This window comes from Neolamprologus multifasciatus, chromosome 5, assembly GCF_963576455.1.
Source record: "Neolamprologus multifasciatus chromosome 5, fNeoMul1.2, whole genome shotgun sequence".
Lineage (NCBI taxonomy): Eukaryota > Metazoa > Chordata > Actinopteri > Cichliformes > Cichlidae > Neolamprologus > Neolamprologus multifasciatus.
Genome location: NC_140443.1, coordinates 1,974,832 through 2,001,109, shown reverse-complemented (window position 1 = coordinate 2,001,109; position 26,278 = coordinate 1,974,832). Strand labels below are relative to the sequence as shown.

Here is a 26,278-nt window from a genome sequence, read left to right as displayed (position 1 = left end):
GAGAGTATGAGCGTGCAGCGTTTAAAGCGTGGAAGTACTGACCTTACTTTGAGTTTGATTCCATAAAAAGTGACAAAAACATTAGTGTCCGTTGTGCGTGGGAAGAAAACTTCTTTTTACAGCGAAAAAACCCCTAAACTTCCAAACAAGCACCGAGTAGCTACGACGTAATGGGAAACTCACAGAGAAACTCGCGGATTCTTCCACTGACCGCTGCACACCTGCACCAGGGTAACCCTCCGCCTACCCCACTCCTGCTTTACAGGTGAAAATAGAGCAACAGGACCGCTAGTCTTTGACTTTATTTATTTTCTGCTGTGTTTTACTTGCATCTATTTGAAAGACTGAGTGTAAACACACAAAATATTTTATTTTATGAGCTGGAATGTGCAGAAAATAGGTTTAAATGTTAAACTAATTTTTTCCAGTCAGAGAATGTTGCAGATAATTAAATTTTTGCTTGATGCATAAAGTTAAAAGATTAAAACTAATAAAACAAGTTTTAAAAAGAGACTTTTCCATTTGATTACATTTTGTATGATGATTATGCAGAAAAAGTAGAATTGGGCTGAAAGATCTATCACTTTATCACCTATTCAGGTTGTAAATCGTGTTTTTAAAAAGTAACTAAGTAATTAATTACTTAGTTACTTTTGAAAATAAGTAATCAGTTAAGTAACGGGATTACTTTTTTGGGGAAGTAATTGGTAATTAGTTACTGATTACTTTTTTCAAGTAACTTGACCAACACTGCCGGTGACCTTTAAATGCCTAACAATTAAAAATGGCGCTGACAGGACCTGCGGTCTTCTCCTGAATAAAAGGTGTCAAGAAACGTTCTCCACATCGTGAGCTTTCAGCAGCATCTCTCTGTATGCTGAGAGTGTCTGAGTTCCTGCACCGATCGCTCGTGCTCTTTCTCTTCATACATTTTTGTTGAGCTCAGTTCTGTTTCATGTTTTGCCTGCTGGAACACAAAAGCTTCACACATTTGGGACAAATAAAGTGTTTCCTGTTCTTATTATTCTTAAATGGATGCAAAGGTCAACAGGATCATAGAGCAAGACAAACCAAAGATCAGCCTACCTTAGCTCTGATGTCACTGCTGGGCACGCTGCCGTTTACGTGGGTGCAGCGGTGCACGTAAATTAGGCATTTAGCTATCCCTTGTTCCTAAAATATCCACCTGTCCAACTGTTTCCAGTTCTGATGTGATACAGATACCTTGGCTTCTTCTATCTGCAGACGTCGAGTTATTAGCAATTAGGCCGTAATCCTCACTGCGAGGAACACTGTGGGAACGCTGTGCTGTGTTAAACAACATCAGGTCTTACTTAAACATTGTTTTAATTATTTTAGGAAATTAAATCCAACACATAATTATGTGCAACAATATACGCTCACTGACTTTATTAGTAGAATAATAAATGAAAACAGAAGCTGTTTCAGGCACGAAGCGCCTCCAACCTGCTGTTGTTGCTGTTATCACTTCTGCTTTGGTGGAAGCTCGAAAAACAAAGACTGGGACTGATTCATACCTGATCCAGCTTCACTCCGGACCAACATCCAGGTCAAACATCCCCATCTGTTACCTGTAAATGAATGATTTCAGAGCATTCCTATTTCCCCATATTTTCAGAGTGAATTGTCCTGATAAACATCCTTATAAATAAGTTTTGAGGCCCTCTTTATGGGTCTTATACAGTGGCTTGCAAATGTATTTGGCCCCCTTGAACTTTCCCACATTTTGTCACATTACAGCCACAAACATGAATCAATGTTATTGGAATAGATAGATTGGAAAGACCAACACAAAGTGGTGAACACGTGAGAAGTGGAACGAAAATCAGACATGATTCCAAACATTTGTTACAAATAAATAACTTCAAAGTGGGGTGTGCGTAATTATTCAGCCCCCTTTGGTCTGAGTGCAGTCAGTTGCACATAGACGTTGCCTGATGAGTGCTAATGACTAAACAGAGTGCACCTGTGTGTAATCTAATGTCAGTACAAATACAGCTGCTCTGTGACGCCTCAGAGGTTGTCTAAGAGAATATTGGGAGCAACAACACCATGAAGTCCAAAGAACACAGCAGACAGGTCAGGGATAAAGTTATTGAGACATTTAAAGCAGGCTTAGGCTACAAAAAGATTTCCCAAGCCTTGAACATCCCACGGAGCACTGTTCAAGCCATCATTCAGAAATGGAAGGAGTATGGCACAACTGTAAACCTACCAAGACAAGGCCATCCACCTAAACTCACAGGCCGAACAAGGAGAGTGCTGATCAGAAATGCAGCCAAGAGGCCCATGGTGACTCTGGACGAGCTGCAGAGATCTACAGCTCAGGTGGGGGAATCTGTCCACAGGACAACTATTAGTCGTGCACTGCACAAAGTTGGCCTTTATGGAAGAGCGGCAAGAAGAAAGCCATTGTTAACAGAAACCATAAGAAGTGCACATCGCTCTGAACACACCATCCCCACTGTCAGATATGGTGGTGGCAGCATCGTGATCTGGGGGTGCTTCTCTTCAGCAGGGACAGGGAAGCTGGTCAGAGTTGATGGGAAGATGGATGGAGCCAAATACAGGACAATCCTGGAAGAAAACCTCTTGGAGTCTACAAAAGACTTGAGACTGAGGCGGAGGTTCACCTTCCAGCAGGACAACGACCCTGAACATGAAGCCAGGGCAACAATGGGACAGTTTAAAACAAAACATATCCATGTGTTAGAACGGCCCAGTCAAAGTCCAGATCTAAATCCAATCCAGAATCTGTGGCAAGATCTGAAAACTGCTGTTCACAAACGCTGTCCATCTAATCTGACTGAGCTGGAGCTGTTTTGCAAAGAAGAATGGGCAAAGATTTCAGTCTGTAGATGTGCAAAGCTGGTAGAGACAGACCCTAAAAGACTGGCAGCTGCAACTGCAGCAAAAGCTGGTTCTACAAAGTATTGACTCAGGGGGCTGAATAATTACTCACACCCCACTTTGCAGTTATTTATTTGTAAAAAATGTTTGGAATCATGTATGATTTTCGTTCCACTTCTCACGTGTTCACCACTTTGTGTTGGTCTTTCACGTGGAATTCCAATAAAACTGATTCATGTTTGTGGCTGTAATGTGACAAAATGTGGGAAAGTTCAAGGGGGCCGAATACTTTTGCAAGCCACTGTATTAGACCCATAAAGAGGGCCTCAAAACTTATTCATAAGGATGTTTATCAGGACAATTCACTCTGAAAATAACATTTTCATATTTTGTCTTTGTCACAACAATTTCAGTGTTTAAAGTTAAACAGTTTAAGAGACAAACTTCATTTAGAAACATTAATATTAGCAGTATTGAGACAGTGGTATAAGTATTCTGTGAATCTACTCTCAAAAGTCCAGTTGTTGTTGTTTTAAAAGAAAAGCTGCCGTTGCTTGGGTGGATTTTTTTAGGTGGGTCTCTGGCTGGGAAAAAATAAACACAGTGAATATCTCTTATCTGCAAACACCATTTGTTACACGAAGCCAAAATTAGCCCTGTCAGGTCTGAGTGGACGGGTTCCTTCCCACATCTGAAAAGAATGAGCTGATTGTTAACCGGCACACAAATCCGACGCGCCATAAATCAAAGAACAAACTGAATTTTCATCAAGTCAAAGCTGCAGTAAACCAGACGTATTATGCATTTCATAATAAGGCAAACCACTCGGGGCATGTGCATCAAACTCAAGGCCCGTCTCTCATTACAGGTTCTCGGTACGTTTGACCTGCTGTGAAGCATCCTGTGTACACACCAAACATCCATCCGTCCATTTTCTGCAGCCTATCCGGTCGTGGGGACAACAGTTTAACCAGACACCAGACTCCTTCTCCACAGCCACCTCCCACATCTCTTCTGTGGGAACATTGACGAGTTCCCGAGCTAGTCTAGACTTTGACTGAGTGTCCTGGGTGTGCCCCAAGCTTCCTGCTGCTAGGCCGTGCCCAAAACACCTCACACAGAGGCATCCAGAAAGCACCCTGATACTGGAGACTGGTTGTGGAAGACGAGCTGTGCCCAGCGATAAAGCTTGGGCTGACGCTCCATGTCCCAGTAAGCAGCTCCAACAGTCTGGGAACGTTTTAGGTGACACCCATGAGACCTTAATGACTCACACGATGGTAGGCTGGATGACCTGTGCACTGCAGAGTCACATGTAGATTTCTAAGAGTGATGAGAGACTAATTTATGCTTAATAGGCTGTGCAACATTTGTGATGAGTTCCAAAAACCTTGATTTGGCTCCATACAGATAAAAATTGTTTGTTTTGGTCAAAGATTGCTTAAAAATGTCTCCTTTGATTGATGTTAGATGAGTTGGAGCTCACAGACTTCCTGTTTAACTCTTGACATGTTGCTCATTTCCCCGTGCAGCTCAACACATTCTCAAGGTTCAGAAATATGGGATCATAGCATATATAAGATGAGTTATAAGATGTCCATTTGGAATCCCAAACAGGTAAAATTATAAATAAGGAAGCAGACGTGAAGCCAGACCAAATGTAAAGGCGGTTATTATCAAGACTCAGCAGCTGCTGCACAGTCGGAACAAGTGCTTTCTGCACTAAATGAGCTCCTCTTGGGGTTAAAACACAAACTGAACAGCCCTAATATTCTCAGGTTCCCGTCCCACTGAGGCTCTCTCTGCCTCCACCTCCTCAGTTCAGTGTTTTGGGGATGGGGGTGGGGGTCATACCACTGGCATGCCTCAGCTTTGATTAAAGGAAATGCTTACATCAGTCCTTCTCCAAGAGAAACAAGCCATCCGCTCGGCACAGATGGTTTTATCCAATAGCTCGCGAGCTTCACGGGCAGGCAGGCAGACAGGTGTGCTCGCTGCTGACGGTAGAAGGCACACACACACGCACACGTTACTGCTGTTGCGTGTGTTCTGCAGCAACACCATCGATGCAGTCATCTCTACAGCTTCACACATTGTCAGGTTTTCCTCAGAGTCTGCGCTTTCTCGAGTAATCGGAGGAGGCAGAGAGAGATTATGAAACAGCCAGACCAGGACGTGAACATGTTCAAGGCCGCGTTATAGCGCACGTCTCCCTCACTGACTCTGAACAACAAAGTTTAGATAGTTTCTAAAAGTCTGATTTAACAATTAGGAGAAGCTGAGAGTGATGCTTTCTTTTCTACCGTTTATTGTGAGGAAATGAGAAAATCTACAATATTAAATATATTAAATAAATATGTGACAGTATATGGTTATATGATATATTTTGAGCATGCACGACCAGAAGAAGAACCTGCTGGGGCAGACACAGACTCCTGAGAGTCCCATTGGGAATGCTGGAGCAGAGCAGGTCTGAGGATCTCTGCAAACTCTGTAGTATCCACAGCCCTGCTCAGAGCAGCAGCTGAGGATGGACGGATGCTAAATGGACTGGTTCTTATAAAGCGCTTCATACCTCGCGCCTTATTCACAGCCATTCATACAAGCGGTTTCTTCCATGCTTAGGTGCTTCACATCACTCCGATGCATCCTTGGTTTAGGATATTTGGCCTGCAGGCATCTATTCACCAACCTTCCAATCAGATGACCTTCTCTACCTCGTGAGCTGCAGGATAAATGCAGTGATGCATTTATAAGTGAGCTGACAGTGTTTCTAGTTACTTGTAACTGTTGTGTTGTAAGTCTGCTCAGGCTGTTCGCTTGTTTTATGACTTACATAATAATAATTGGTCAAACTGGTTCTTCCTCAAGTGGTCTCCAAAACCAGTCAGTCCCCACAGACGCCAGTATGAACCCCCTCCAAGGTCATCAGCTGACCCTGTGCAAACAGAGCTGTCTTTTTTTAAACTTTTGACAGTTAGCACCTATGATAGCCCCTCTGGGGCTTAAAAAGATGCTGCTTTAAAGCAGAAACGAAGATGTTTACATGAAGATGTTGCTACAGAAATAATTTTGGTAACTGAAGTCCCCGAACTGGATCTTTGGACCAGTTTGTGCTGTTTTGGAGTAAGGTACATGTCGGAGTGATGCAATTATCTCTGTGGTTAGCCAGATCGTCCGAGACGTCTGTGCTCCAGTTTTCTTATCTTATTTTATGGGGCTTAGTGCTAACTTACAGATATGTACAATTTATTAATGCAGCTGATAATCTACAGCCAGCTCCGGCTCCAGAGGAAAAATGCTGACACTGAGATTTCAAAACGTCCACAGCTGTGGTTACATCACAGAGGCTTTGACCATCTTTTATATGTAGTCACCCAGATGATGAATTCAGCGCCTGCAAATCTACTTGCAGAGTCTATAATAAAGAGATGGAGCTGGAAATGAGCAGGACAGGTCCCCTTTAATAGGCACAAAGTTAAAAAACCCGACTCCTCGTAATTTTAACTAGACCTTTGCAACAGTTTATCAAGCCAGCCAAGTAAAACACTCATGTTCCACATCAAACAGTCATTCCTGGGTTAAATTGTAAATTTGGCAGCTGTAAATCTCACAAATTCCTCCGATAGTTTAGTCTGCAGATCCTCGAGGGGGTGGGGGGGCAGAGGTTTTCACTGATAGGAGTTTGGAGCTCAGTCAATTAGACATTTTTTTTATTGAACACGAGTTTATGCAGCTTTCCCAAATTTGGAGCAGGTCAGATGAGCACTTCATCCCTGGCTCGTATTTATACATCAGAAATTCTTGACATGCTTTACAAAAAGGTCTTGGATAAGGCATACAAATGACTTCATCAGATAAGTGCTGGAAAAGAGCGTTTTTAAGTATAACACTTCATTTTTCCAAACTCTTTACAACAATCTGCAAATTGATACGAATCTAAGAAGAAGGAAACAGTCCAAACGAGTCTTTTTCCATCGGGTCGTGTTTCCATTATTTGGATTGTACTGGATGCATATTGCTCATCACTACCAACGTCAACATTACACAGTGAGTGGGCGTTTCAGAGCATCACCTCCGTGAGTTTATCTTCATCTGTTTAGTCTTAAATAGTCTCTGGTATGCAGTCTTGTAAGCCCGCTTGAGTGTGAGGAGTAATGTGCGTTGCGTAGCAGTGAGTCTGAAACACCAACTCCAGTTTTTGCTGCTACCTGCACCCGCACGACTCCACCACCATGTCCTCGTATTGCTTGTAGACGACGTTATTGGCCGAGTCGATGTAGAGGATGCTGATGGGGCTGAGCCGTGTCGGGACGCAGCAAGTGGGCGGCGTTGACTCCGGGTCCATGGAGTTAATCAGGGTTTGTATGATGGCGTGGTTGGTCGGCTCCAGGTGTGAGCGGATGGGAAAATCGCAGGCGCCGTCGCAGTGATAGGCGTCGTACTCCAGCGGCGCGATGATCCAGTCGTCCCAGCCCATCTCCTTGAAGTTGACGTGGAGCCGTCTCCGGTGGCAGCGCAGCCTGGCCTTCACTGCCTGGTGCTGGGATATGGACTGCGGCAGGGACTGCTGCGCAGGTTTCTTGGCACCCCTCGCGGCAGGTGCCCGTCTCATCCGTCGCTGGGTGAACAGGTACTCGTAGACTGTTTTGTTGTCGTGGCCGGACCGCGCTTTGATCTCTTTGTAAAAAAGGTCACGCTTCTTGCTTTTCCCAAATGCCAAGAAGAAGGCTTTTTCCTTGTTGGTCCTGCCGTGTCGAGCGAATCCCAGAGCGCGAAGGTCCATGGGGCGACCGCCTCCGTGCTCCAGCGCTTCCAGTTCAAAGCACAGCTCCTGGGAATGCTGGCCTTTCTGGGTTTTGAAGCCCCTGAACACCTTCCAAACGTCAAACACTTCCCATGTGCTGCTGAACAGATCCTCTACGGTCTTCACCTGGACAAGAGCGGCCTTTTGTTTGCCTGAAGCGCAGGTGTACAGCCTTAGGAGCGGTGACGGGACTCCTCCTCCTTCTCCTCCTCTGTAGCCTATCAAGACTCTGCGAGGGTCAGGCAGGCGCTTCCTCAGGATGTGTAGCTCGGCCCCCAGGAGCCCATCCCGTTCCAGAGAGCTGATGTTGAAGAGATACCTCTGCCGTCGCAGCTGGGGCCCACGTTCATCTGTGATTAGAAACGGAAGCGCAGGTGAATATTCACAGACAGCCAAAAAGAAAAATAGTGTAACAAACTTTTAAGGAAGCCTAACACAACACAGCAACTAAGGACTGTTGAGTAAATGAATGAATCTGTAATGTGAGCCCCAGAGAGCCATCAGCTGATACACTTCCATAACTGACTGTTTCTTTCTTTTTTAACTAAATCTTTCACGAGATCTCCCTACTTGAAATCTTCATTGAACCCATTTTAATAATCCAGATATTGTCTGATCTCAGCTTTAGAAATATAAAGAAATACTGTACTTTCCTTCAGTGCTGCTCCCCAGACTATAGACTTTTATTCATGACCCTTTTTATCATCACAATCTTGGTATTGAGCTGTGGGTCTGACTGTGATACCAAGTGACGCTGAAGACTCACTGGACAGGGATTTGTGATTGGCATGTATTTAGCCAAGCTGGAGCCGAACCTGGATAAACATCCTTTATCTTAGAACGACCATAATGTAGAAAATAAGTCTTCTGCATTGGCTCTGCTATTATTCTTTTATACCAGCCCGTTCTCACTCCCGAGGCGTAACATGCCGACGTTTTGTCACGTCCCGCGGCGTTCCTGAGGAACGCGAAAGGAGACCTTCGGCGTTCTTATGGTACGCGGCAGGTTATGGCTGAAATCCAGTGCAATGACGCTCCCGCGGTAATAGACGTTCCAGCCCTGTGTTCCAGCCCTAAACCTAACCTTATCCCTAGCCCTAAACCTAACCTTATCCCTGACTTTAACCATGACTTTAATGACGTTAAATAGCGTGTTTCGAAGCGATTTGAAGAAAAAGAGCAAACATGTGTAGATTCAGTCCAGACGGTTCTCATATTTCCTAATTTTTTCGAGGTCGTCCTTTAGGAACGTGGTGGGTAGCCGAAAACGTAATATGTTGACGATTTGTCACCTAGCGTAAAATGTTACGCTTTGGGAGTGAGAACGTGTTGTTTATACTGTTCGTGGGCGATTGTGGCTCAAGAGTTGGGAGTTCGTCTTGTAATCGGAAGGTTGCCGGTTCGAGCCCCGGCTTGGACAGTCTCGGTCGTTGTGTCCTTGGGCGAGACGCTTCACCCGTTGCCTACTGGTGGTGGTCAGAGGGCCCGGTGGCGCCAGTGTCCGGCAGCCTCGCCTCTGTCAGTGCGCCCCAGGGTGGCTGTGGCTACAATGTAGCTGCCATCACCAGTGTGTGAATGGGTGGATGACTGGATGTGTAAAGCGCTTTGGGGTCCTTAGGGACGTGTAAAGCGCTATACAAATACAGGCCATTTACCATTTGTTTACATTTTTCCTCCAGGTAAAATAGTTTTTCTGGATCTTGTCTGTTTTATAAAAACTATTGTTTATATTTTTATTACCCTTTTAAAAAAGGAGAGAACAGGAGAGGAGAGAACAGGAGAGAACTTGACTTTATTTTGTGATTTTTATTTTTTTTTATTTTTGAAGACATCATCTCAGACTCAAACATCGTAATAGCTGCCAAGAGCGAAAATGTGAAGTGAACTACAGTTCCTCAAATATCCATTGGTTCAAAGGTGTATCAATACCATCAAATGTTAAAATGTCCAACTTAACAACAAATATAAACATTTTTATATCCTGTTACAATTCAAATGGTTTTGGTTTCCATCCATCAATTTGCTTCCACTTATCCTTTTCAGGGTCGCGGGGGGCGCTGGAGCCTCTCCCAGCTGTCACCCTGGACAGGTCGCCAGTCTGTCACAGGGCTAACACACAGAGACTGACAACCATTCGCACTCACATTCACACCTATGGGAAATTTAGATTGATCAATGAACCTATCTCCACTAAGTGCATGTCTTTGGACTGTGGGAGGAAGCCGGAGTACCCGGGGAGAAGCCACGCACACACGGGGAGAACATGCAAACTCCACACAGAAAGTGGGTTTTGGTCTCATGTAGCTGATTATATGAAGACCATATGAAGGTGAATCCATTCATCAGTATCTAAGAAGTGTTTCCAGGTCTCCACACCTGGTTGACTTTTTTGATGACGTTGATATTTTAATTTTTTATCATTCTGTGCTGATGACATTCAACTGTTGTTTAACCCCCACCAGTTGTCCACCCTAGTACACTGTTACCAGGTTAGCGATTGGCTCTCTGGCAGATACCTTGTTTTAAATGCCAACAAGACTAAAGTCGTGCTTACAGTTCCTCCTGAAGTACATCCAAAGAATCAGACTCTTGCTTCTTTTTGTTTGTGTTTGAAATCTTGGTGTAATATTCATTTTATTCTGGGCTTCAACTTGCTCTCATTCCTGTTTCTTTCATTTAAGACACATTTCTAAATTGCAACACATGGTTTCCTCTGCTGACCTGGAAAAACATATTCATGCATTTGTGTCATCGTGTTTAGATTAATCCCCGTTTACCATCTTGGGCAAAGCATCTCTTTGCAATACGAAATGCTGCTGCCAGATTATCACCCCTATTTTGTGTCCTTATCTGGCTCCCAATAGATTTTAGGTTTTAAAATTTCTGTATTAGCATTTAGCACTAAACAGCTAGGCATATATAGCTTCTTACAAAATACACCATCTTTGTTCACAGGCTCTCTGAAACACCCAAACCAATAGATTTTACATATTTAATGATGTTACTCAGACTGTATGGATGTAATGTAGCAATACAGACACCTGTTAATTAGTGCTATAGATGCAGTTTGCTAACAAAGGGCTACCAACAGCTGAGCTCTCTACCTTCTGGTCCAAATATGGTAACTTGTTGCTTTAAATAAATAAATCAATAAAAAACATGGTGGTAGCCAAAATGTAAATGTTGAAGCTTCAAACTACGGATGCAAAAACTGGTGAATGATTCTCAAATTAAAGTAATGTCCTCACGGGTAAGTGAAAAACTTTAAGTCCCCATAACATATGTAAAACAAGTATACACACTCATGCTGTGTGCACAGCATCAGAAAGCATGAGCTGAAGGGTGTAGATGGTTTTCTGTTGTTGTCAGTGAGGGAAACTGTAAACTTCCCTATCCAATGAAACCCAGCAGATACATGTGTTTTAAATTCTCTGTAAGGACCCAGGTCGGCTAATATATTCTCATGATTCTGAGCCTAATTTATCCCTGATCAACCCTGAACCTTCAAACAGACCTCTGAACTACTGTCCTCATGTTCCACACATGTCCTCACTTCAAAGGTCAGAGAAATCACTCCGGTCCTCACAAAGCTAGCTGTGCATCTGCACACAAACTGCTTACATGTTCTCACAGCACCCCCTCCTGCTGTCCAGGACTTTATCATGCATTGAAAAGTACATCAGAACCAGGCCGGGAGACCGCAACGGTCTGTAAACAGGCCTGTTATTGTGGACCTGCAGCTATTCACAGCAGACAGACAGCAAACACACACACACACTCCTCTTTGGACAGTCTGATTAAAGCTGAGAGGAATTTGGTTTCACAAACTCTCCCGCGCTTGTAAATCAGCGAGGATAAATAATGTTGGAGCTCTCAGGTGTGGTCTTTATCACTTCAGAACGCTCAGAAAATCACATTCTTTCAACAGCGGCTTGGAACAGATTATTGTGTATGCAGAACACACAAGATTAAACGTTTGGCTTCTTAACTCTGACTTCATCCCTCTACTAACAGCTTTCAGGATGTCCAGTGGGGGCGGGGCTTTAAAATAGCTGACAGAAGGGCAGCGAGCAGCAGCAGAGCTCTCAGGTGAGATGTCTGGCTTTGGCACTTTGTCATCCAGTGAAAACGTATTTATATTACAGGGCTCACTGTGCCAAAACAAGACTATCCAAAACTTACAAGATCAAACCTCCTGAAACCAAACATCTCTGCTTTGTTTCTGAAAGGAGCTTTTTCAAACTCATTTATTTATAACTCAGTAAAATTATAACTGAACAAAATTAAATAAGATTAATGTTTCTTTTTGTCACATGAGCAGATACATCGAGGGCATCAAACATGTGGTTCAGGGGCCAAAACTGGTCCAGGAAAGGGTCAGAGTTGGCCGACTGTTTATTAAAGCGTGTAAAGTACAGTGTTGCTATGGGTTACTGTTCATGGAGTTAAAATTAATGGACAGTTTTATTAAGTGCTGTTATTAAGGGCTTTTTATCTAAGCAGGTGAGTGGAGAGTGGACAGGAGCGCAGGGGAAGAGATGCAGCAAATAACCCGGGTGGATTCGACTACTGCAATAGCCTTAAAGTATGTGGGTCACCTGCTCAAACAAAGCTCTAAAACACCAAGATTTAGTTAAGAAAGACTCTAAAATTCAAATGTTTTGTGATCTATAAATTGAAAACTCAACATTTCAGGCTGATCACCACTCCTAAAATTATCAAAGTAATATAACTACAAAAAAACTACTTTTGTCTGGAAAATGTCACTCACTTGCACACATGGCTTCAGCTTTTTTAACATACTGGCCCAGGTGAAGAAGATTTCCCACTCTGGGGGAAAATGACCAAATCTCTCCTAATCCCAGGCGGGTGACCAGAGCTGAGACGGAGAGATGGACTATTTAACTATTTCCACCAACTAACCTAACCCCACTAACTACACTTTGGGTGGTGCGAGGAAGCCGGAGTGAACTCACACAGTGACAACATGCAAACGTCACACAGAAAGACCAGATGGTGGAGTCAAAACCAGGTGTTCCTACTGTTCCTGCATTCAGTGGTTATTTACTGCACTGCTGTACTATAAAATTGCCAAAAACTGGAAAACGGCCTGACATGGGTAAACAAATCAGTGGGTTAGTAAAGGGAAAAATGACTTCAAAAAAGATCAACTTTAAATGACTAATCAGGGTGGCATTGGGGGCCCCAGAGCAACGTCTTGCTCTAGGCCCTTCAGGAGGTAGGTTCAGCCTTGCCTGTGGCAGGAAGAAGGAAGGAGCGGCAGCAGCAACGGAGGAATAAAGGCAGAAAAAAGGAAGTGAGTAAGAGTGAATGAAAGGATAGAAGGTAAATAACGAGTGTCGGGGTGATCAGTTCCTCGTCTCAGCATGTGGACGAAGTCAGCGGCGACTCGCTGAACAAATAAAGGCCACATTAAAAGTACATTAAGTGGTGGAAATGTAAACCTTCAGCAGCAGCAGGAACATGAAACTGCGCTCATTTAAAGACGCTTCTAAAACTGTTTTACATCGTAAAGACAACACGACACGGAGGGCTGTGAGCACTGTTTATTTACCCTCACGAGGCCGTATATATCACTGAGAGCCGACCAGATGTTAGAAACACACGGCAGACTCACAACTGCAAAGGAATAAATATACATAAATATGTGCATACATGTGCACAGACATGTTCCAGACGTTAAAACTGCTGAAACATCAAACACAAATTATTCCTCTGCTACACTACCTGCTGTTACAAGACTAATTAGTTATTGGTCTTTAGAAAAATGCTTATTAGAATACATTTCTAATTTCATACATGTAAACTCACTCCCTGTTTGGTTTTCTCCCACCAAAGTACCAGATATAGACAAACATAGCTGCCATCACAGCTTGTAACCCCCTCCTGGCTGGTTACAATAAAGCCCATAAGCCCCGCCCACTTTACGCTTGCAGAGGTGACCCGAGCCAATCTGAGAGAGCCATTCCACTTCCTGTCAATCCCAAACTGGCTGAAATTCAAGCGTGCAGCGGAGGGTGCCCGTGAGAAAGTCCTCAATAAACAGGAGTGAAAGGAGCTAAATAATTATTTCCAGCTGTTTGTAGAAAAAAAACCCAAGTTTTATTTTAGTTTTCACAAATCCAGCATCGATGATGTATGCGGCCTAAATTAAATCTACACTGGTGTCCTTTAGGTTTTTTTACACTGCAGTTTTACAGCTGAAAATGAAACATATCTATTGAAGAGCACCCTCCATGAACCTGGAAGTCCAGAGAGTGGGATCTTTTTTAAAAAGGTGTAAAGATTAAAAGCTGTAATCTGTTTTGATGAAAGTAGTTGTGTTCAAATGCAGTTTAAAACCTTCCCAAATTAAATGAAGGCATCATCTCTGTTTCTGCTAAAGAGAGATCAACTTCCTTCAAATTCAAGCCAAGCTGTCTTTTTCTTGTAATACCAGTTTGCACCACAAGGTGGTTTAATGAGTCAGCTTTTACATAAACATACATACATAAAGAAAAATAAAATAGTGCTTCTGATTGGCTACACCTCTCAAAAAACAGATTAAACAGCAGGTGGGTGTGGCTTCTGTGATGGGAGGACCATATAAGGATATCTAATCTTACTGACATCACACAGATCCAAATCTAGAAAAAAAAATCTAAACCTGAGAGTTCAGAGCAGCCTTAGCTTTTGGATGACCGACCTCAGTATTTAAAACATCACATGACTGCGTACGGCTGGAAGAGGACATCAACTAAAAGGAGAAAATTACGTCCACTTGAACTTCTCGGCTAAATCACATCCTCTGTTAGCTCTGGATGGAGCTGTTTCTTTAAGCTAAGCTAACTGGCTGTCAGTTTGTTGAACGCTCCTTCTCCTCATACTCCGCTCACTGCTGACCTCCTGATTTTAACGCCACAATCCTCAGCCTGTGCCCTCAGCACCACCCTCGTCTGGTGCCCCCCACACTGGTCTCCAGTCCCTTAAAGCAGCTCTCATTCTGTGGCACCTCCAGTGGCATCCTCTTTATACTCCCCATTTTTTAATTGTTAATAAATTGTGGATGTGAGGTCTGAACTTGTTGTGGACACTAAAGTGAGACTTTAAAAGCAGCTAACAGCCCCCCCCTCCCCTCTGCTCATCCTCGCTCCTCAGATCTCCTCTAACCTCCTGCTCCAGCTGCTTTTTTAATCCCCCAGAGTACCAGGGGCACAAACGCATCATGAAGTAGCTGTCCTGCTGCCCCCACAGCGTGGACCCCCACCCACCCATCACAGCTCAGCTGGGTGTGTGTCTACCACCATCCCTGCACTAACAGCGTGTCACTGTCACTCTGTTTCTTTCATGGGACTGAAAAGTGACGTGGGAGCACGCAGAGAGGCTCGTGGGTGATGCGGTTACCTTGCCCTTTATCCACGAAGCTCGTGATGGTGTTGGCCAGGCCGGCCTCGTGCAGCGCGCTGCCGTTAACGTCACCGCTGGAGAGAGACCAGTACAGCGCGAGCATGTAGTCGTGCGGCGTCACGAGCGGCTGTTTGTGGCTCGCGGCCCCCCGCTGCGCCGCCGGAGCCGGCGCGCTATGGGCTCTCTGCGGGGACGCGGTGCGCGCAGCCGCGGCCGCAACTTTTCCCAAACTTCTCCCCGATGAACCTCCACCCGCTCGTGCATGTGCGTTAATGGCAGCGGGAGCGTGCGCCTTATCGTGCGCATCCCCGCCGAGGAGCCGGGAGCGCACGGGGTCCGTGCGCCCTGAGCTGGTCGCCCTGGTCGCCTCTCCTCTGATTACCGGCGGACCTGCGCGGACACGCGCCGTGGGGCCGGGATGCAGGTGAACCAGGGTCCAGCAGCTGAGCAGCAGAGACACACGCGTCACAGCTTTCATCCTAAAGCGCGTTCGCCTCCCGCCAGGCTGTCATCGTAGCGAAGTGCAGTGAGATCACAAGGACGCTGAAGCGGCAAAGAGCAGTAAATCCGAGTGGGTCATCCTCACGAGAAATGCACAAAAGCTGCTGCCCCCGCCTGAAACTCGCCAGAGACACGTGCCAGGCGGTGAAAGCAGAGACTGTAACGGACGTCTACACGCAGAAGAAACAAATCCCGCACAGCTTTATTGTCCCACGCGTCATGTGTGAGGAGCATAGTGCTGGAGAGATGTACCCGGCACAGCAGAACGCAAAGCCCGGGCTGAGAGGCGCATAAACACTCCGCGGAACTGTTGGAAGTCTTGTAAGAAACTTCTTTAAATCCCCCTTTTTTTTCTCTCAGAGGGAAGAATGGCGTAATGCCGCAGCCCTCCCTCCCTCTCTCTCTCTCTCCAGAGTTTGAACTCCGTCCAGTGAAAATATTTCACTCACACACCAACCTGCAGGTGCTCGAAAAACTCCTCCAGCGAACCTGAGCGCAGGAATTGGAAACGGAATTCCAGAAAACTGGTTTAATTACCGCGTGATGTCATGCTGCCCAAACTCATTTAACAGCGATATTTCTCCTCAAATCTTCCTCCCTCTTTTCCACCAATGACTCACTGAAGCTGCAACACGGAAAGGCCTCCCCCCCACACACGCACGCACACGCACACACACGCGCACACACACAGGAGGGTAATGAAAAAGTTTACATCACTGAAAAGAGCCAAAAAGCGCAGAAATAAAAATCTCCACTCATCGGTTTGATCTGTGTTTTTCAGCAAATTTTTTCTGTTTTGCATCTCTTTGTTCTCATTAACAGATATTTTTATCGCTCAGCAGCATCTCTGGATGATTCTTTGCTTCACAGTTTTTATAAAGGTAAAAAAAACCAAACTCCAACCTTCTAAACTGAAATCTGCGACATCATTGTTGGTACATCCACGTTTTGTGAGCTGCCATCCTGTCCCGCTACTCAGGTATCGATGCAAAACACGAAACACTTGCTTCTCATAAAACTACTTTAAAAAGCCTTTATTCTGTCTTCCAGCAGCCACAGTACACCTGAGTGGACACCACACTGTCACTACTCTCACCTGTCAGCATCTCACACTTGTTTAGAAGACATGAAAGAAGAGTGAGACACGGGATGAAGAACAATGACATCAAATTTATTTAAACTAACATGAACAGTGAGGCTGTGCGCTGGTGGAGTCGTGTGGAAGAAGAGCTTCAGAAGTCTGGTGACTCCACGGTCTGCTCCATCCACCATCACCCACTGCACTGTGGAAATAGACCACACAGACTATACAAGCAAGCAAACCATCACAAAAGCTTGTGTTGGTGTTACCTATCCCAGCATGCCCTGCACCACCACAGCAACCAGCGGTTTGTCACCATGTCATCAGCCTTCATGACTGTAATTGTTGTACTGTCATTATCCTCTGCGTGTTTTATCACAGCTTCCCCACCAGGAGGCAGCGTTTTCACAGCGTGCTGGAATATCTTCAGCCTTCTTCTAACTCAACTTCTCACAACATGACATAAACGTTATTTATTCTCCTTCTTTTCATAGCAGACAGGTTTAAAACGAGTTCCTTCAACATAACAGATGTCCAGGCTGTGTGGCTGGACAACCACTGGGACAGTGGAGGGATCAACCTGTGCCGAGGACGTTGCTGAGACACCACTTTGTGCACTATGTCCACTTCCACTGTACCGAGCTTTGTGGCTGTCATGTTTACCAGAATGGGCCTTTAGGTCACTGCAGGACATCCTGGGAATTTTGGCATACTGACTAGTGTGGAATAATTCTCCTGGAATAATTAATAGCTGGTATCTGAAGTCCCTGCTAATGTCAGAAATGCCTTTCTGTTGTGTCCCCTGGTGTGCAGTGCTTTAGCTTATACGTTAAGTATTTATTTATTTATTTATTTATACGTTAAGACACTATCTCTACTTTCAAGATTAGGCTTCAAACTTTCCTTTTTGCTAAAGCATATAGTTACGGCTGGACCAGGTGACCCTGAATCCTCCCTTAGTTATGCTGCAATAGACGTAGGCTGCCGGGGATTCCCATGATGCATTGAGTTTTTCCTTTCCAGTCACCTTTCTCACTCACTATGTGTTAATAGACCTCTCTGTATTGAATCATATCTGTTATTAATCTCTGTCTCTCTTCCACAGCATGTCTTTATCCTGTCTTCCTTCTCTCACCCCAACCAATCACAGCAGATGGCCCCGCCCCTCCCTGAGCCTGGTTCTGCTGGAGGTTTCTTCCTGTTAAAAGGGAGTTTTTCCTTCCCACTGTCACCAAAGTGCTGCTCATAGGGGGTCATATGATTGTTGGGTTTTTCTCTGTATCTATGAAGCGCCTTGAGGCGACTTTTGTTGTGATTTGGCGCTATATAAATAAAACTGAATTGAATTGAATTGAATTTTGCATAATTATAACTGTAAATAAATCTTAAGAATTGGCCTCAGGTGATTTTATATGACCTGCAGGATGCAAATGCTTTGCCTGAATATTAGTAAATATGTCGTTTTGGGCCACAGTTAGTACCTGTCATGTTTTTAGCTTGACTGGTGTTGTCGGTATTTGTTTTTCTGTTTTACTGTTTGCCTCTTGTACACCGTGTTTCTGTCAGTAGTCTACACAGCCATCAACGACTGTGCTGCATTACAGTTTTAATGTATTACATCTATTTAATTTTACTATATTATCCTGTTTAAATTACTTGTGGGTCTCATATTTGACTGTTTACATTATTAAACATTAAAAGATTATAAAACCTCGAGTTTTCACACATGTTTACAGTGTTTTGGTCTCCTTCTCTTCTCGGGGGACGAGGCGGTCGGTTCTGATTCTAACACTGTTTGCCGGTTTAATTTACGATGCCACGAGCAGCTCCAGCTCGGTGCCATAAATTTAGTTTCGACCAAGCTCGGGGAATAATTAGCAGCCAGGGTTCAGACCGGAGCTCCCGCGGTGGAGCTGGTCTCTGGTGGTTTGTAACTGGAGCTGGTTCTGGTTCTGTGTTTGTCTTTCCCTCTCTTTACTCTCTCTGACCTCAGCTGCTTTTCTGTCCACCTCAGTCTCTGTGCGCCGATCATTGACCAGGACAGACGGACAGGAGTGATCGGATGATGCTGTCGAGGATCGCACATAAACTCAAAGTTGTTGTGATCAGCTCGACTGGATGTGACCGTGCACTGTTGCACATTCAGACCTGACTCCAGGTGATGGCGCCTTAAAAAGCCATTAATTGCTGACCGGTGTGTTTTTACGGCATACGGTGAAGCACATGAGGCGACTGATTTGGTGCTAAGTGAATAAAATTGAATGAATGTTACAACAGTGTGTGAACGAGCTACAGTGATGGTTTTCTGTGTGACTTTATGGGTCGTTCATGTCATTGCGGTAACATTTCGGCCCACTCTTCTTCACAGTTCACTGAGGTTTGTGTGGATTCATTTGTGCACATCTCGCAGCATTTCTGTCTGGTTGATGTCTGGGCTTTGACTCGACCGTTGCAGCAGCTTAATTCTTTTAATTTTCAGCCTTTCTGTTGGAGATTTGCTTCTGCTCAGGATCATCGTCCTGTTGTTGACCCCGTTTGGTTTCACGTTTGACTCGAGAATACTTTGGTTTACAGAGGAGTTCACGGTCAACTCGATAACTGCAAGCCGCCCACGTCCTGTGGCTGCAAAATGAGGCCGCATCATCAGCCCTCCGCCGCTGAGCTGACAGTCGGTCTGAGGTATTTGTGCTGACATGCTGCGTTTTGGTTTGTCCAACTGTGCTGCCGTCCACGACGGGCAAAAACCGCCACTTTGTTCCAGACGTCTTGCGGTTCGTTCGGATGCAGCCAAACTTGTTCTTTACAGACAGACGAGGCCACGAGGCTTCCAAATAAGCCACACTTATTCAGTCTTTATCTAATTGTGCTCTCAAAAAGTTTAACATGCTAACTGAGGCTTGTTTGTAGTTTCTTTGAGCGTTGCACAGTCTGGCCGAGACGTGCTGCAGACCAGAAAACTGCCAAAACCTCGGCTTTGATGGAGGTGCTGACACTCAGTGATGATCAGTTAATCAGGTGCATTTGATTAGCAGCGCCTGGCTGTTACTTGAATCCCAGTGGAAGCAGTAAAAGTGGACCTGACTCATGCAACAGTCTGTGTGCACGTCTACAGCTCTCTCCCTCTCTGAGAGGAATTCCTGCACCGTGTTTGCTCCGGTGCTACAAACGCTTTCAGGAAGGCGTTCTGCTGGGATTGAATGTGGTACAGAAATAATCCCGATGGACGCCGCGGGGGTGTGAACACTTTTTATAGCCTGTGTATATTTGAGGGCACTTCCTGTATCGGAGGAATCGTGGGTGTGCGTTTGAGCGTGAAATGTAAACAGATCCCCCGGACCTCAGGTTCCTGCTCCGGACCCACCGGTCTCGCTTCAGAAAACGTTGAGCGCAGCAGATCGGGACACAGTTTGGAGAAAATGTGGTTTTCCTTTGGCGGGTCTGGCTCGTGTGGCACGCAGGACGTGGGGAACATTTCATTCTGAAAGATAAGTTGTTGACATTTCTGAGTCTGAGACATGCAACGAGGATGCCAGGCCAGAGCCAAAACCAAGGACATCAAGCGCACATGGAGTCTGATTCGAGCCAACTGACAAACAACCGTTTGCAGCGGAGCTGCTCCGAGGCGAAGAGCTGCCTCGCTGCTTTTTATTCTGGCGAATGTCAAAGACGCAGCGAGGGATTTATCCTGACGCTCATATCAACAGTCTGTCATAAGTCATGATTTTAGAACAAACTGCAAGCGTTTGGAGTCGGTGAGCATCACACCCATCAGCTCCAGACCAACAGGCCAAAGGACGGGGCTGCTCCAACTGTCAGTAAATATATCAGCGTGTTCCCGAAGTCCTCGCTCAGGTCACCTTCATATCATCGGTCCTGTAATTATCAGTCTAGTTCTTTCTCTGCAGGATCCTTCAGATCCAAGTTTACCCCTTCAAAGTCGGATGAAGCTCCACCTGTGGTAAAGGTTTGAATGGTTCCACCACTTCACGGCCTTTCTGACTCAGCTCCGTCTTTTCAGACATCCATGTGAAATTTTCTGGGCTAAAATTCACAGTTTGGATCTGATTAAAAATACAGCCAAAAGAATTTCACACTGTCACAGTCCGAGGCCAAGATCTGCTTTTGTTCAGCACGACTTTCTCCGTAACCAGCTGCATCGCGGGACACGTTTAATGTGACGTGAAGGAGCAGAAACAAGCGTCGATACTCCGGATGTTTGATCTTTTTTCTGATCATTCGCTGGAAAACACTTCAAAGAGTGCATCCTGGGTAAACTTTCAAGGTTCACGTTACCAAAACACGTTACAGCGCACGAAGAGGCTCCTGTTGCGTCACACCCAGCTGCACTGCGGCTGCAGTAATATAGCCGATGTGGACGATGATTATTATATTGTTGTCTGGCAAAAAAAATCCTTTTTCATCTTTGATGGTGCGAAAAAAGGAAAAATGACGTGAAACATGTAAAAGTTTGACTCAGTGTTTTGTTCAAAAGCTCGTGTGTCAGAAAAGTTTCACACAAATTCTTTTAGGGCTTCATTATATAAGCAAAAGATCAGCTGTTTCCAAGAAGGTCAGGCGGATGTGACTGATTTTACGTGAAAGGACGCTCAAGCAACAATCGGGAGCTTCTCAACCAGCCAGGGATGCTGGAGGTCAAAAGGTCACTAAGGTCACTACATCCTCTGCAGATATCTCCTGCACGGAGCTCCTGACCAGAAGATATCTAACCATTAAAACATTTTCTTTATGATTTAAGTATTTTTAAGATTTTTTGGATCCTTTTCATTCATGGATGCCTCAAAGAATCTCAGGAAGTCATGAAAAGAGCAGAATGATATTCTCCAGTGTTACATGGAAATAAATGTTCATTCATTTTTTGTTATTACTGTTAACATCTACAAGCAGATGAGGCTTTTTTACTCCGAGCTGATGGTTCCTCCTGATGTGCAGCTCTTTAAAATCATCAGTAAAACTGAACTTACAGCAAAAACTTCTAATATCTGCTTCGATTAGAAGGAAGCTCGTTAACCAGCGTTTCTATTGGTGTTCTGGGGAAAAATACATATCATGTTGTACTCAAGACCTGAAACCAGCGACTGAACCATAAACTCCCCAGGAAAAGGCTTTAGTGAGGTCCAGTGTTGGGACTAACACGTTATTTAGTAACGTGTTACAGTAACTACGTTATTATTGTGGTAACGAGCACGGTAACTAGGTTTATCGTTACTGGGATTTACAGGGTCATTATTCGTTACTTCGTGTGTTGCATTCGCTTACCTCGGAAATCGGAACACGGACCTGGGAATGATGTCACACTCGAGTAAACGGCATTCTGGTTAGCCTCGTCAGAGAAGTCGGGATTCCAATATGGTGACGCCCTCGAAAACAGATGTTTTGCTAGCCTACGAAAACAAATTACTACTAAAAATTACTAAGTATTATTAAAAATTACTACTCGAAAGCACCACGACTGCAGTTTTCGTGTTGGACGTAAAAAGTGCACGTGACGCTGTGACGTACGCTAGAATCACGGCGGCAGTCGACGACGGTCCAGGCGTGGGATTTCTCTCGTGGAAATATGCACATTCAGTCAGGGAAGCAACACATTAATAAGAGAATTCTGAGTAAAACCAAAGTTACTTTCCCTAGTAACTAGTTACCTTGAAAGCAACGAGTAACTTGAAGTAACTGAGTTACTTTTGACAGAAGTAACTAGTAATATAACTAAGTTACTAATTTAAAGTAACTTACCCACCACTGGTGAGGGCAAAGGTCAAGTGAGCAGCAGGGTCCTTTTATCATAGGCAAATATTTTGCAACCAGATGTGTCGCCCCCTGCTGGGCATTAGAAAGACTGCACGGTTAATGTTTCACTGGCTTCTTCAGATTGCTTGACTTTTAAGACCAGAGATGAGCAGTAACGCGTTACTTGTAAAGCGTTACTGTTACTAAAACCGTGATTTTTTTGCGAGAATGTCTCATGACAGTGACGTAAGCGAGTGCGACGTTCGTGACAACAGCTGTGTGCAGATCAACAATGGATCATATATCGAGTGCAGAGAGAGTATGAGCGTGCAGCGTTTAAAGCGTGGAAGTACTGACCTTACTTTGAGTTTGATTCCATAAAAAGTGACAAAAACATTAGTGTCCGTTGTGCGTGGGAAGAAAACTTCTTTTTACAGCGAAAAAACCCCTAAACTTCCAAACAAGCACCGAGTAGCTACGACGTAATGGGAAACTCACAGAGAAACTCGCGGATTCTTCCACTGACCGCGGCACACCTGCACCAGGGTAAACCTCCGCCTACCCCACTCCTGCTTTACAGGTGAAAATAGAGCAACAGGACCGCTAGTCTTTGACTTTATTTATTTTCTGCTGTGTTTTACTTGCATCTATTTGAAAGACTGAGTGTAAACACACAAAATATTTTATTTTATGTGCTGGAATGTGCAGAAAATAGGTTTAAATATTAAACAAATTTCTTCCAGTCAGTGAATGTTGCAGATAATTAAATTTTTGCTTGATGCATAAAGTTAAAAGATTAAAACTAATAAAACAAGTTTTAAAAAGAGACTTTTCCATTTGATTACATTTTGTATGATGATTATGCAGAAAAAGTAGAATTGGGCTGAAAGATCTATCACTTTATCACCTATTCAGGTTGTAAATCGTGTTTTTAAAAAGTAACTAAGTAATTAATTACTTTTGAAAATAAGTAATCAGTAAAGTAACAGGATTACTTTTTGGGGGAGGTAATCAGTAATTAGTTACTGATTACTTTTTTCAAGTAACTTGACCAACACTGTTTAAGACCTCAAAGATTTATCAAAGATTAAAAAACAAACATCTCCGCAGACGTGCCAACATATTATTCACCTGTGTGGTTTTCCACATTAATATGTAAAGACACATGACCACAGCTGTTCACTCAAACACCAATCATATTCTGCTCTTAGTATGGCTTCAAATGTCAAAGCAGCGCCACTCTGACAGAGAAGATCGCGACGAACGGTTAAAGCGCTGCTGTCTTTGCCACGTGCAGGAACAGGACTAGCGCTGTAGGGAGGCGGGTGTGTCGGCTGATATTTGGACAGACAGGGGTGAGTGACGCTGCTCCACCGCGCAGCCAGACAGCGTCTGCCGTGAGGTTAGACCAATAAAACAAAGAGTCAATTTGTCAGCCATCATCGTCCTTCATCACGGCGAGCCGGGGCTGGGAGACAGGTCGCCGCTCTGTTTATAAAACCATAGGACGAAAAGGTTTGTTTGGATGGAGGGAAATATGGAATATTATGGTTGGACACAGGTGTCGGAGGCCCAACACCCGGCTTTTATTTTATAATTGGAAATATTCGTCACACTGTGCTAATGGAGTTCTGGATGTAAAAATAGATTTAGGTTACACGTGTTCCTCAGACAGATTTTCACTGGAAACTGATTCCCGTTTCAGAATAAGTTTTGGAATAGTGTCGGCTGGGCAGGCGGGAGGATTTGATTGGAATCTGAACAATTACCGTTTCCTGTTATTCAGCAAACTGTCTGCTCTTCCTGTGTTTTAACTCCAGGGCTGTGGTACCTGATTCTTCATCTCCTACTTTCAGCTGTGCCTTTTAGAGGTCTCCACAGTGGATCATCTCCCTCCATCTCCTCCTATCCCAGCATCCTCCTCTGTCACACCAACCCACTGAGGTGTTTCCTCCTGCCTGGCAGCAGGTAAAATACCTGTTGGTGATGTAAAGTGGGCAGGTACTAAATAGGGTCACCTAACCAGCTGGGCGACCAAATCATCTGCAAAAGCAGGACAAGATGCTGCCGTAGCTGTGAGTCTGTGACCTCACCTCCTCCCGTGGGAGTATCAGGTCACAAATAATGCAAAGTGACTGTAAGCAGATTGTGAAAGCAGTTTGGGGAGGACTGAGGGAAAAGTTTCTCATCTTGAATCTGGAGATAAAAAACATATTTGCCCTGTTTAGAGCTCCTTTACAGGTTGTTTTGGTGAAATGTCCCTTTAGGCTTCCTGTCCCCGTTTTTCCCTGACTTCAGCGGCACATCATCTGCTCGGCGTTAGCTCTGTGTGTACATCCACGTAAGCCTGTGTTCTCCAGGTGTCACTCTGCTAGACCTCACTTTGATCACACTGAAACGAGACGGGACTGAACGGTCGGTCTGAGAGGCGCTGCGTGACGGCGACAGGTGGTTAACTTCGGCTCATAAACAGGAAACAGCAGGAAAAGGTTAAACTTATCTGCATGTTATGAATGAAGCAGATCAAAGCACTGCTGAGGCTTCACTTTAAGTCCATTTGCTGACAGCGGCTTACATTCGGTGTTGTAAAGATCACTCGAAAGCTGCAGTACCCAAACACATTTTGAGGTACTTTGAGTACTTCCATATGATGCTTGTGATGGCATCAGCCACACACGGGTAAATTAGTCCATTTCTCACTTTATTAGTTTGCTTTGCAGTTTTCTTCATTAATCATTTGGTTAAACCTAACACTGATATTATGAGGCGCGCACATAGTAACATTGTGTGGTTTCTCTAAAATGTTTTTTTATATTAATTATGTTTCTCTTTCTTTGAGTTACCTGGTTTGGGCGGTGGCTGTTTCCTGTCTGGGCAAAAGGCGTGGCTGAGGACTCTGGGAACAACATGCCTGCTCAGCAGGACCAACCATGGGCTTACCAGGAGCAGGGGTGTTTTAGGTTTAGTTAGGCTATCCTGTGCTTAGTTAATATTAGTGTGTTTTTGTTTTCCCCCCCTATTGTGTTCAAATGGTTTGGCCAAATCATTATAAAAGCTACCCTCATGTGTCTTTGTAATCAGGTCAGTTTGTGAGTTAAGTTGTGTCTCACTTTGTTTTGTTTAAGTTTCTGGAAATTACTTTTCGTAGAGTTATATTTAGTCGACCTCTTTTATGGGCCTGCTAAGTATGTTTTCAAATTTTGTTAATTTTGAACTTTTTGAGGGTTAAAATAAAGAAAACCCTTTTTGAAGATATTTTTTGCCTGTGTCCTCTTTGCTTTGGCTGCTTGTTCCCTCACAATGCTACTCGATGCTGCGTTTTGCTACATGTGAGAACGACTTTGAAATGAAGTCTTTACTTTTTTCCTGTTTTCTTCCTGTTCTTCTTTCAGGGTACTTCCTGTTTTATTTTGAAGGTTACATCCTTGGTTTTCTTTATTTTTACTTCCTGCCTTTGTTGTTTCCCTGCCCTTATTACCATCAGGATGAGTTCACCTGTGCCCTTCAGTCCCAGGTGTGTACTTGGCCTCAGACTTGCTCTGGTTGGCTGCTGAGTCTTTGCAGCACTGGGCAGCAGATGCACTGCCCAGTACACCCCAGTTAGATGGAGGTAGAGAGGGCAAGGACCTTAAAACTTCTCACGACACGCATCAGCCCTCACCTGGTCTCGACATTCACGGGGACGGCTGAGGAAACGTGGAGCTCCTACAGATGTACAGCTGAGAGCGTCTCTCATCCAGTCTGAGCGTCGCCTGAAAGCTGGTGTGTTCAGGAAGCATCCACCTAAAAACTGCATGGTTCACCCCAGCAACAGCCTTCCTGTCACTACAGGACATTTACACCACCCGGGTCATCGGCAGGGCCCA

General features: G+C 44.5%; 1 protein-coding gene across 1 annotated transcript; it reads right to left on the bottom strand.

Moving 5' to 3' along the window:
• Positions 1 to 2,648: 2,648 nt before the first annotated feature.
• Positions 2,649 to 16,232, bottom strand: gdf5 (growth differentiation factor 5). Its single transcript, XM_085160559.1, has 2 exons — positions 15,083 to 16,232; positions 2,649 to 8,028 (listed from the first exon to the last, which is right to left on the bottom strand). The coding sequence occupies exons 1-2, from the start codon at positions 15,561 to 15,563 to the stop codon at positions 7,079 to 7,081; spliced, it is 1,431 nt and encodes a 476-aa protein (XP_085016685.1). The 5' UTR covers positions 15,564 to 16,232; the 3' UTR covers positions 2,649 to 7,078.
• Positions 16,233 to 26,278: the final 10,046 nt, after the last annotated feature.